Source organism: Apostichopus japonicus, chromosome 19, assembly GCF_037975245.1.
Source record: "Apostichopus japonicus isolate 1M-3 chromosome 19, ASM3797524v1, whole genome shotgun sequence".
In the NCBI taxonomy this organism is placed as follows: Eukaryota; Metazoa; Echinodermata; class Holothuroidea; order Aspidochirotida; family Stichopodidae; genus Apostichopus; species Apostichopus japonicus.
In genome coordinates this window covers 18,600,836-18,613,805 of record NC_092579.1, presented here as the reverse complement: position 1 = coordinate 18,613,805, position 12,970 = coordinate 18,600,836, and the positions used below count along the sequence as shown (strand labels likewise).

The following is a 12,970-nucleotide window of genomic DNA, read 5'->3' as shown; positions in this document are numbered from 1 at the left end:
TGATTTTGAAAGCGTGTCTACAGTAGACACTTCAAATTTGATTCAGAGTGCTTTACATTTTGGATACTGATTACACTTTAATCTGCAACCAATGTGTGCTTACAGCAGAGATTCCACCCAGGTCTGAGATGGGAATGCGGGGGATGGTGGGGGGGGAGGATGGTGGTCAGTCCAGGTGAAGGGCCAAGTTGAACCTAGAGCTATGTATTACATCAGCAGCTATCGTGTAATCTGGCCCTCGCTCTGCAAGTCAAGCATTTTAAAGATCTCTAGTTCTATTAGTATATACAGTATGTACTGTACGGTGGTTCATCTAGATTTACGCTGACCTTCACCCATATTCTAAGTTTAAGTCCCATACCGCCTCCCTTATTAGTTTATTTATAAATGGTTTAATAATTTGTGTGTCAAAAACCAAAGTAAGTTTTTATTTCACACTGCTAAACGTCACTATATTACAAACAGTGAGCAGTAGAACAATTTCTGCTCAGTATCTGTGCAGTTGAAACTACAAACGTTCAAAATAATCCCAAAACGATTCTGCATTCGAATTGGTTCATTCTAAAATTGGATTATTCGTTATCGGCTATTTGATGATATTGTCACGATACCGATATTTGCATGCGAAAGTATTTCATTGATCAAATGAATACACTTGTAAGAAAAAGTGGATTTTTTCCTGCCTTGGTTTCTGAGTGTATAGTATTCATTAAGCCGTGAAAGTGACACGGTGGTACAGAAGGAAATATATTTGCGTCAAGTATTAAGCTAGTTACATCTCACTGGTCACACATGCACATGATATCTACACTGCCTGAAACAAATGTCAATACATCAATTTCATCAAAAATCTATTTTTAATACAGAAGAAATTATATATCACCAATGCATTAATACATATATACACCCTAACAGAAACATGATGCCTGTGGGGATTCCAAACTGAATGGGATCCTTATCAGGATGGTTCTGCACGGTCATGTACAGTAGATGATATCTGCAGACTCACACAAGGACTACTCACACAAGGACAACTAAGATATATATCCAAAGATAGAAATTATCACTTTTATCTGTTATACAAACAGTAGTAGTAACACAAATTTCTGCTTTGTTAAAGTTCTGTCAAAATGATTAAGAATTTAGTATCATACAAAAGATGCAAAATCGCATATGTATGTACAGTATATCATTCCACTGCCAAGTATTGCTGACGAAAGTCCCAGGGGGACCAAAAATATCAGTATCTTGTCTGACAAAGAACTTCTCATTTGTTAATTATGAGTCATATCTTCTTTCTCTGCTTTTGTCTAATACTATTATATAACCATGCATCGAGCCATACGGTACATGTATGTGTACATGTACAATACATTGAATTCCTAGTATCCTAGCATTTATTAAAATCAATTTTATTTAATTACAAATAGTTTGTTGCACCACTTAAACAAACCACCATGGGGAATCTTTTGGGAAAAAATTAACTGCTTGCAGTAAGGTTAGTATGAATTATTCAATAAGCCACCTTATATATATAAAGTATTCTTTAAATATTTGATCATGGATTTTGGGGATTTTTGCTCCCTTTATCAATTTTCAGACCACATGCCATATCTACATTTGATCATGTTTTGTCTGCATGCAGTGAACAACTGAGAAATGTTGCACACTTGTAAATAAAATCGTAATCCATCAATCTTTTTAGATTGAAGTTGCCCACAAAACCAGGTCATCACGTCAATACATTGTATACTGGGATTTCAACTGACGTCAGACTTTCTGCTACTGTATGTTGCACTTCAGGCATGAAATAAAAATCTTTCGTAGAGCGTGGTACTTCCACAGCTCCTGTGTAGCTATAAATCACTTTTAAATGTCCCAGGTGACGTTGAGAGATGCCTCATCAACAATTAAAAACACATATACTCAACTGTAGAGATGATAAGGGTGAAGTTTTTACATATCTTTAAACAAACATTTCAAACCTGCAGATGGGAGCACTGCAACTCCCTGTTATCACTCCGAGGTTGAATAGAACACTCGAGATCTACTAGGTGAAATGATGTTGTGTTTGATCACCCTAACCATGAACGGGGAATCTTCGCAGTGTTTGAGTCTTTCAAACCCATTCAACACTCCACCTCTGTCTAAATCCCAGTCCATCAACAATATTTACCAAACAAGCATTGTCCAATTAAATTTTAGCACCATGACAAATGATCCAAATCCTCATTTATTTTCTGTCAATTTCTGTGAAACAAGATTGATATACAGTACTTTAATGGTAGTATGCCTATCTCTCTATACAGCAGGACTGTTGTACAGTACTATATGCTATTCCCAAGACATTATATATTGGTTTAGGAATTTATGAGCCACACCAATACAGTGGAAAATTAAACTGAGGTCAGAGGAAGTCTCTTGAGCTCTTCAGGAATCTGCTTGGGATGGACAAACCAAAGCTACAACAATCCAGGATTTAGGATTTGGTGCTCATCTAAAAGTTAAAATGTGTAGATTCCAAATGAGGATTGAGAGGATGGTGGGAGAGTCTCCAATGTTGAATGGGGGGGGGGGGATAGGAGGGGGATGTATAAAGAAAACAGAATTCCAGTTTATGTAAGATGTTACCAATGTAGATGAGGAAAGTGCACAAGTAGACTGGAGAAAATTGAAATGTAACTTGATGAAATTATCCATGGCATATAATGGTACATGTTTGAAAATTTATATAGAAATATTCCCTACTTATCTGTGAATCTCACATGGCAATACCCAGTATCATATATATTCAAAGTAAGAGCAAAACATGAGTTCAAATGGCATGCAATATTCTAATTTATTAATATTGTCAAAACTATTTTGAGGGGGGGGGGGGGAGGGGAGTCCTAGATCAACAGTCCGCAAACTATATAGTGTATTTTTCCATAAATCAGAACATTTTTGTAAAGTTTTCAGAGCTCACCAACGGAGATCGATAACGTTTTCAATTTTTAATAGCAAGTGATTGATTCCATACTCCAAGCTAGCTATTCTGAGCATTCTGAGCACATCGATTCTGAGGGGTGGGGAGCTGACAGGTGGGGATCTGAGGGGTGGGGATCTAATGGATCATGGCCTAGTCCTCATGGTAGATCATGGGTCATGGGCCCTACAGTTTGCAGATCTCTGTCCTACTGTAGATATTGATCTCCTATGGATTAGGATTATTCTACATTATCTCTTACAGGATTCTTCTTCTCATTATTTGACAAATGTAAAGGTTTTCAAGTTTTCAACCTCTTGACCTCTTTTATTAACTTCTTATTCACCGAAACATTTAACCACGATGTCTCACGTTGCAACGAACATGATTCGACTAGCAGAACTCGTGACTCAAAATCTGCACTGAAATAACGTAGTCAGGAAGTTTAACATCAATATCGGCATGCATTCTTATCACTAGCTAGTACTACGCAGTACAGTGTACAGTGGATAGTGTAGTACCCCCTCATTCTGGTGTGTCCTCTTAAAGGTCTGTGACCTTTTACATCTCTATCTTGTCTGAAGAAAGGTTTGTTTATCTCTATTTTGGAAATCAGATACAGTTCTATACCTACAAGGTGATGGAGGCATTTTAAAGGGATGCCAGCTTTGATATACTCTTAAGATGTGGATGGATTCAGATGAGTAGTGCTGATAAGGAGTTTAACCAAGCTCGGTGAGAAAGTAAAAATACACGCAAAGTCACTTTTATCTCAGAGTTCATGTCCTTTCTTTGCAGTCTACTGCTAATACCTTTGTGACATTTCTTGTTTGTTTTTGCAAAGACTTTATACACTACTGTTGAACGTTGAAAGTATTGACACACAACATGAGTACGATGTTGAAGACGATGTCATTACAGCAGTGAGAAACAAATTGCTGTTTAAAGCACAACATGGTTGCTTTTCAATGATGTTTTGAAGGATTTTTTTTTATCTTAAGTGACATTTAATTATATATTTTAAAAAATTGGATATATTTTGGTGACAAAAAAAAAACGGGACATTTTACAAAGTTTCTTCTCAGGTATAGCTGTGTACAATTTAACCTTGTAGTAGGTCCCATATACACCACACTGCGAGCACCCTTTTGAACCGTGTGCACGGTGTTAAATTTGTGATGTACAGTAAACAGGGATCAGACCCCACGATTTGCTTGAATGCCTTTGCACACCTTTTTCATCTAGTTTAAGAAAGTCCAACCTCCTGTACAGTGATCATAAGCACTTGTTCTGATATCAATCCGAGATCCGATGTCAATCACATCAGTCTCATGTAAACATGCTGGTGTTCAACATCAATTTAACATGAACACCAAGCGTGGGGGTATGATCCGTCAAGGATCATTTCTCAACAAATTTAAAGTGTCATATAACCATGACAAGGACCGATAGCAGCGGTTTCTAATGGTTTTACAACCTAACAGAACTAACTTTGTGCCTAAAGATCCTCTAAAGCCTACAACCACAACTGTATTTTTCAAACCTTGATAGCCTTTAGTTGTTTACGTTTTTAATCCGGAGACAGTTCAGCCATCAGCCTGCAGAGCCGTCGGATGGGCGAATCTTTCATCGATTTTTTCATTTCTTGAATGATTTCTTTGCCTTGCTTCAAGGCTTTTTTTCCATTTGTGAAAATTATAAAAATCAGACCCTTTTTTTTTAACCTTCTTTTCTTGTCTTCATTTTGCTTTTTCCAATGTCCAATTATTTGGGACAGTACTCTACATGTAATATATATTTATATATCTATATCTCTCGGGGGCAAACTGGATATGCGTGGATACATGTCTTTATTACACAATCATTCATCTTAGGTCAACTCCAGTTAAACTTTTATTACAAACCCAGTTAGTACAGTATTAAAAATAAGATCCAAATTTGCTGTCTTAATGCAGAAAACAGAACTTTAACTAGATGTTGCACTGTATAGCCACTGAAGTGTAAATTTCTTTTGCGAAGAAAATGTTAAAAGAATAATGTGCGACGAATAAAAGTTATTATCAAGAGAGATTTGGGGTTAACTAGAATACCCACTCTCAAATCCAAGGAGGAATATAACAGGTGCAGAAGGAGGGTGGTGAGAAATACTGTAATCAAGATGCTGAAGAGAGGAATGAGGGATGTAGGGAGTAAGCAGAAGGTAACAATAAAAAAACAAAAAGGAAAATGTCAGGGAGGCAGTTGGCTCCCCTCTTCCGACAAGTTAAAGAACATTCAAATTTCCACCCCTGTATAAATTTAGGAATTATGAACTTACTGGTCTCCTCATGACAACTGCACTATTGTTTAATATGATCTATGTGTACAGTATATTCAACACTGCATCCACTTCCACGTACTTACTGAACCCCATCTTCCCCCTGCCCCTCCGACCCTTTCCCGACAGACTTAGTGATTCCTGAGCACAGTTTACAATGAGTACATTTAATATGAATTGTACATTCAAAACTTTTAAACTTGATCAGTAAAATTCTTTTACTAAGTGGGTACACACAACAAATATCATAAAAAAAACCTTAGACACAGATACTGTAGACCTCAAATGAAGTTTGATGTTCATAAACAAATTTGAAATAAAGGGGAGGAAGGGGGGAGGAGGGGTTCTTGTATTCACAATGTTGGATCTACATACAAAACAGGAAGTTCAACAAGCTTTACTTTCAAGATTTTAAGACTTTGACCTCTGCTGACCTCTGGCCAGCACAAAAGTGCTAAAGCACTAGGGTTCTTGTTTGTACTTACTCAGGTAGATGCACATACTGTACCAAGAATGAAGTTAAATTTTGAAAATAATGTGTTTAATACTTTTCAGATTTTGACCTCTGTTCGGCCTCCATAACATCTGACCTCACCAAACAACAAAAGCGGGATAAGATGCATCCACATGCCAACTATGAACTTTGAAGCAAGCAATATATACATGTACTTGACTTACCATGACTATTATGAAGTTTTCATACACCCACATAGACACACCACCACATAAATCACTGTTGCCTTTTTGCAAGGAATTTAAACCAATGCACATTAAAATTTAAGCCATCAGCTTACCTTGCCAACAGAAGGAAATCCAATTAATGCAACTCTTGCATCTCCCGATTTCATTACATCAAAACCTTCACCCTATGAAGACAAAGAGAAGTAAAAACAAATAATCATAATAATTCAATGAAATTTAGAAGAAACTTCTTGAAATCAAAAGCTATCATACTAAAAGTAGATTTATATTTACCATCGAAAGTGAACTTACAAGTGAAGATTTTATCGTCAACATAAATAATAACAAAACTCGTTTATAAAATGAAAAGGGATTTATTTTATCTTGATTACTTTATCCAGCCCTACAATACCAGGCTTACAAGGACAAACAGAGAGGTAAGGTTTAAAGAAAATTAATTTTTACATATCTTTTTTTGCATGGTGTTCATGATTTTGTGAAGATCAATCTGTCATTTTAGGTATTCAAAGAAAGATGAAAACTAAGACACATTATGACATTTTGTCAATGTCCAAAATATGTGATAAATTTGAATGGATCCACAACATTTTGTCACACAGACTTTGTTTCTCTTATTTTCAATTTTCATATTGTTATATAAATAATTTCATATGTAAAAAGCAATCTGGAATATTTAAATTAATTTTACTTTAACTGAGCCCAGCACTCCACTAATTGAGCTATTCAGCCCTTAGTTGGTAGGGATCCCTATATCGCCCTTTCTTTGCCTGGGGAGGGTAAGGGGGGGGGGGAGTCAGAAGCCAGAGTACCTTGAATACATCGTGTAACCAGGGATCATGTCTCAGTTTCAATTGATCCAACCCAGAAATCGGCAGGGAAGGGATTTTCATGAGAAATTAGGCTTTTTATATACGTAATTCTATAAGTATATGAATGATGGAAAACTGACTTGGAAATTTTAGACAATGAGCAAAGAAATTTATGGCTAACACAGGATTCGAACCAGTGACCGACGTTACAATCCCAGAGCTCTACTGACTGAGCTATCCAGCCGTTAGTTGGTGGCAATCCCTATATAGCCATTTCTTTGCCTGGGGTACCAGTCAGAAGCCACTTTACCTAGCATACCAAGTAACTCAGCTATAGTTTAATTAGATTTTAACATCAAATAGCATCAAATCATCAAATTAGGAGAGGGCACATTTAATGTTAGCGATAAGAGGGGCTGCTGGTACATAAATGTTACTATTAAACAGCTGCTGTGACATACATGTGTACATTGTCTTCACTACTGGACTGTATCTATTCTTGACTATAATTTTACCCAATTGGTTCCAGTATCCGCGATCAATATTTTGTTAAATTTTTTTCACCAGAAGCCCTCGGAAAATATACCCTCGTACCAAAAACCCTAATTTCACTCACAGTAGTAACTGTTACTAAAGGACTGAATCTTGGTAAGGAGGGATGTGGTTACAAAAAAAACTTTGTGACCAGTTCAGGGAATAATTTATTGTTCAGAATTTTCGACGGTACTGAATTTTTTCTCTTAAATAAAATCCTACAATATATATGGTTCCTGTTCAAAATACTGTGAGATACATCTTTCAACTTGTATAGCAATTTCACGATTTTTGTGCATAGCAGTTTTTTTTATGTGAAACTGATGTAAGTTACTCCCTGGAGCTGCTGTAAGCTATTATTTCAAAAACACATTGTTCCCCCATATGTACCTTTGCTGCAGTTTTACCAATTGGTTCCAGGAGTTGTGTTCGATATTTTGCCAACTTTGCTTTCAGTAGCCCAAGATGGTACTCGGTTGCTGTTGAAAAACAATAAAAATCTTTGCATACAATATATTTCTTTCGCACATTTTTCTTAGCTTTCCATTATTCATATGTACTGTAATATTGAAATATACAGAGAGCCAATTTTCTCCTGAAATTACTGCTGTTTTGAGGTTTATCATCATGTAAATGCATAGAATGAAAACAGGATTTATATACCTTGCTATAGGGGATAAATGTGCAATGTGACTGGCATGAGCCTCCCCTCCCCCCCCCCCATGCCCTTTCCACCTTCAGAGCTCATAACAAACTGGACAACTGAGTACTTGGTATATTATACAGGAAGCACATAACTGGTATCCCTGAGATGACAGATTTGAGCAACGTTCAGTAAAAAAAAAATGTCTTCAAGATTTAAGATTGTGTGTATGGTTTCTCAGTCAGTATATCATTTATGACTGACTTCTTGAGACAAGCAAACAGCTTCAACCAATATAAGGAAACTACATTCCACTTTTATGAAAAGTTTACAAAAAAGTATTAAAAAGATACTGTAGTCTCTACGTTCACTTCCTCATCAGTGTACATTCTGACAATGAATTGAATGAGAAGTTATGAACCCCAATTTAAGTGCCTTGCATTTTTACTGTACAGTGAGTCAGTTGTAACCACACAGTCTGAATGAATAACGGCTACATTTTGAATTCTGAGGCTCTTTCATGAATTTTTTCACCCATTTTAAGGAATTATACTGCAAAACTTAATTTAACTTAATTTCTTTTCCTTGCGTTGATTTACGATACTCAACTGGCAGTGATCAATGCATTTAGTGAAATCACATAGTTAAAGAATAAAACTAATTCACAGAGGAAAACCAACAAGATCCTCCTTGACCATTGAAAGAAGAGTTGTTTTTTCTAAGCATTGTGAAGTTACACAATATGTACCATCCCATATGGGACATTGACTGAGCAATACAATGTTTTATATTACTGCATGTCCTATCATTACACTTACAGTACTCATTCTGTCCGTTGCTCCTGTTGCATATTGATATGTACTAAAAAACAACTACCATTATAATATTGTAATACTGTAAGCCTTAAATTTAGAAATAGCCTTATATTATTGACTCAGAAATCAGAAGTATCTTGTCAGGGTGCAATCAGCTTAAATCATTTTAAGAGATGTTGGTTTGGCTAGATATAATTGTCATGTTTTTGACCACTGATTTTCCAACTATTGAAGATTCAAGCAATTATTGGGTGATGTACCACCCACACATCCCTGGACACATTTGTCAATCTCTGCTAAAATAATTTACTGTAGCTTAGAGCTAGGCTTAGCTGAAGTGAAGCCTGAAGGTAGGCTAGGCCTAACTGAGGCACATATTATAACATTAACAAACTAGCATAGTTGCTTTAAGAACAGGTCTATAGGCCAAGTATGTTTTCTCTTCCCTATATTTAAATTTTATGTTTTAAATGTCAAAAGAACATGTTTCGTTTTTAAAGATTATTTAAAGGTTTGGTTATCACATTTAAACCTACATCTAGCTAATGTAGGCTAGCCCCTACAGTAAAGTGCGCTGGAAGAGAAATTTCGCAGAACTGTGCCTACAATAGGCCTAGTATTCACATCGAGTTGTTTGGCCACATATTAGGTCGAACAACTTGTGACGGGAAATATCACTCTAAAATCACCTTTGTTCTTTTGGGTTCTCGCGATCTCACGCTCAACTTCAGCTATTTTCTCTAATATTCCCATTTTGTTAACCCGGTTATTCTGGACGTGTGATAGTCAAAATTTCCTTCAGCCAACTTGCTAATACTGCGATATGGCCAACAAAGTAACATAGGCCTAGTTGCCAAATTTTGCACATGTGTGCAATCCGTTGAACTGGATAATTTCCATGGGAATATGGGGCAAGCATATCCCAAGATCTTGATCACATTTGCATGTACGTTGTACGTAGACATTGAATGACTTTTTTAGAGAGGAAGGAGGCGATGGAGAAGGGCAGAGGAAGGAGTATGAATACGCCACACTTTACTAAATGTGACTAATTAGACTTGTGATTAATTAGACTTGTTGATAAATACTGATATTCATCGTAGCCTATATGAATTAAACTACTGAGACAATCATCTTCAGTTATACTTTGAATGATGTGGCGTTTTCAATACCCCCCCAACCCACCACCAAATGTCCACTATTATTAATCATGATATGGCATTAAATAACGAATGTTTACTTACATTTGTCATATTTCGCTATATTAGAAAAAACGATCTGTAAGTTTTCCATTCCAAGGCTGGGGAGGGGGGGGGGGGGAGTAAATCTTTGACGAGCGCACGTACCTTCCCCTGTACTTTGCTTACTATAATCATCTGGGTGAAGGACCCTTCAATAATAATTCCTCCCCCATACCGAATTCACACAATTCTTAAAAACAAAATGCCCTGGTGCACAGACTTTGTAGGACTACATACATTTAGTTCATATTAATAATAAAGGAATTCATGGTATGAAAATAGATTCTAAAGACGCTGACCCTATTTGACATTCAAATACGCCCGGCTACTAGGTTAAAGTTTTCAACAACAAAAATGTTTTTGCAGGTACCATCGGTTATTGTCACCGTATTTACATATGCAACCCCCTAAATTAGTTATACAGTTTACCGCAATGTGGGTTATAACGTTGGCAAGAGGTCGTAACTTTTAGTGTTCATGCGGTGTTCAAATATAAACACGTTTAGGATCCTACATATTGCATGGTGAGCATTTGAAAATGTTGTCAACATTTAGCACCATAAATAGATCATCAACTTTAAATTTATGTTAATTCAAAGTTGAGAATCATGTTAAAATAATTTTAAAATGTTAATGTGTATTACATTAATCGAAATACTGCAGGCTGCATATGGAAGTTGATATTATCTACACAGTATATCTTTATGTAACTTAAGTAAGATAAAGTCAAGTTGTGTTTTTCAACTTTCCTCTTCAGTAATTTGATAGCTATGAAGGTTTAGTAAATGAAGCCGGGTGACAACCGGCTTCAATTATGTTACTTTACTTTGCTTTTTCTTCTTCATGCATTGCGCTACTAACTGCACTTGTATATTACTCACGCGTATTTGTCCTGACTTCGTTAGAAATAATGAAGTGTCCATGGATCCTTTTGTTTTAAAGTTCCTACTTGCGTTTTACATGTGATTAATACCAATTTCAAAAATGACCGTGCGAACTTAAAATTTTGTACACAGAACGGAATGTTTAATTAATCACCTAGTATCATTCATTTAGTGGAAATAGGTAAAACGTTCGCTATGAGCATATTAAACGTCTTTTGTACATAAATTGTGTTAGATACTTTACTTGACTACAGTTACTGTGTTACACAATGAACCTTAACGGGGTTTACCAACTTTCCTTCGTCATGTGACTTAATTATGCAAAGGATGAATGCTCGAGGTAATATTGGTGAGCCACGAACTATGAAATTGCTTACATCCGTCATCTATTTAGACCGTTTTTTTTTTTTGCTTAGAAGTATCTTTCGCTAGGATGCTCCTGACTGGTTGGAACAAAACGAAAGTCAAGAACTTTGTATACTTTATCAAGACAGTTATAACCGGAGAAAAATATTACGAAAGAAGCCAGAGAGACGGGGAGAGGGGGAGAGGGGGAGAGGGAGAGGTGGAGGGAGAGGGAGAGGATGGGGGGGGGGGAGGGAGAGGGTCTTCATATGAGAAAGCCAGGCATTGACTAACATATGTCTATGTCAGCATTATAAAAGCAAGTCACTGTCTCGAATCACAAGCATTTTCTGATGACTTGACTTGACTCGTGAGTTGGGAATTATATTAGAAAGTAAGTACTCTTTTTATAAACTGTATCACTAAAATTCCTATAAATTATATTATCCCCCCACCCCCCCACCCCCAACTAGATTGCTTGATACTGAGTAATCGAAAATAAAACACCTCTAAATCAACATAGGTGAATGAAATGTGATCCACTACAGAATTACAGTCAGCGTGTTACGTCATAAACCTTAATGTGTTTTTACCAAATTTTCTTTGTTATACACTGGACTTAATTATGCAAGAATCAATGGCTATATATACGGTTCATCGAAGCGGTGCCCCAAGAATCGGATGCAACATTTTGAGCCAACGGACCACAACTATAAGGGATGCTTTACCATGAATAATTGAATTGATCTCCAAACATGGCTATACGTCATATGTATACGTGTTATTTATCTAACAACTGTTGTTTTGCAGTTGACAAACAAATTAACTGCCAACAGCATGCTGTCACTCAAATATTTGAAGTCACGTACCGACCTACTTCCTCGCCGTGTTAAGCACTTCACGGAAAACCGGTCTGAAATAATATTGATTATACTGTGTACGGTTAACAAAGTGAAATTGACACATTTTGTCATACTAGGGATGTAGCCTACTCCACGGCCGAATTTTTGAAATAGCAAACAGAGTGCCAGGCACTGAAATGACAATTAAAATCTACAATATTAATTTCAATTATAATCCTAAAGGTAAGAAAAAATATTAAGATAGTAATTTCAATATTTCGAGATTGAAAAATCTCCTAATATCGAAATATAATATCATCATTTCTCGGCATAGTAAAACCAAACTACCCAGAAACAAGTGACACTTTTGAGCAAAAGTGTAAAGTTTAGAAATGATTTGACTAGTTAAACTTTGGGTATTAGAAGCCCCAATATCTCATACAACATTTCGACAAAAAATGTTGTAACTTCGAGTATATATGGGAGATATTGAAAGAAAGTAGTTTTATCATTTTCAGATAAGTTTTGTTACAAAACGTCTACATTTCGATTAATTTCTTGAATTTCCGATATTTGTTATAAAAATTTCACGACTTTGAGAAACTTATCTAAATTTGAAGAATAAGGTCCAAACTTCAAGAGGATAGTACTAAAAGGTCAGTAGAGAAAGTTGAAGGTTCGAAAAACAAAGATGTGGAGGTTTCGAGAATATTAAATAGAACTTTGAAGATGAAATGTTTGAATCGACCTACAGTTGCATCTAGAAAACTAACATATTCTTATGTCTAACAACCCCCCCTCCCCCACCCAAGGGCGGCGGAAGCACTTTTAATCTGGGGGGCACCAACGTCGAAGGGCACTTTGCAGAAATTC

The 12,970-nt window shown here is 36.3% G+C and overlaps 1 protein-coding gene across 1 annotated transcript in view; it reads right to left on the bottom strand.

Moving 5' to 3' along the window:
- Nucleotides 1-9,667, bottom strand: part of LOC139960323 (developmentally-regulated GTP-binding protein 2-like) — a 38,273-nt gene extending 28,606 nt beyond the window's left edge. Inside the window, exons 1-3 of the mRNA XM_071958617.1 lie at nucleotides 9,475-9,667; nucleotides 7,718-7,806; nucleotides 6,077-6,148 (exon numbers count right to left, since the gene is read on the bottom strand). Of these exons, the coding sequence (XP_071814718.1) occupies nucleotides 6,077-6,148; nucleotides 7,718-7,806; nucleotides 9,475-9,538 (225 nt within the window). The 5' untranslated portion in view covers nucleotides 9,539-9,667. The remainder of the gene's footprint in view (nucleotides 1-6,076; nucleotides 6,149-7,717; nucleotides 7,807-9,474) is intronic.
- Nucleotides 9,668-12,970: the final 3,303 nt, after the last annotated feature.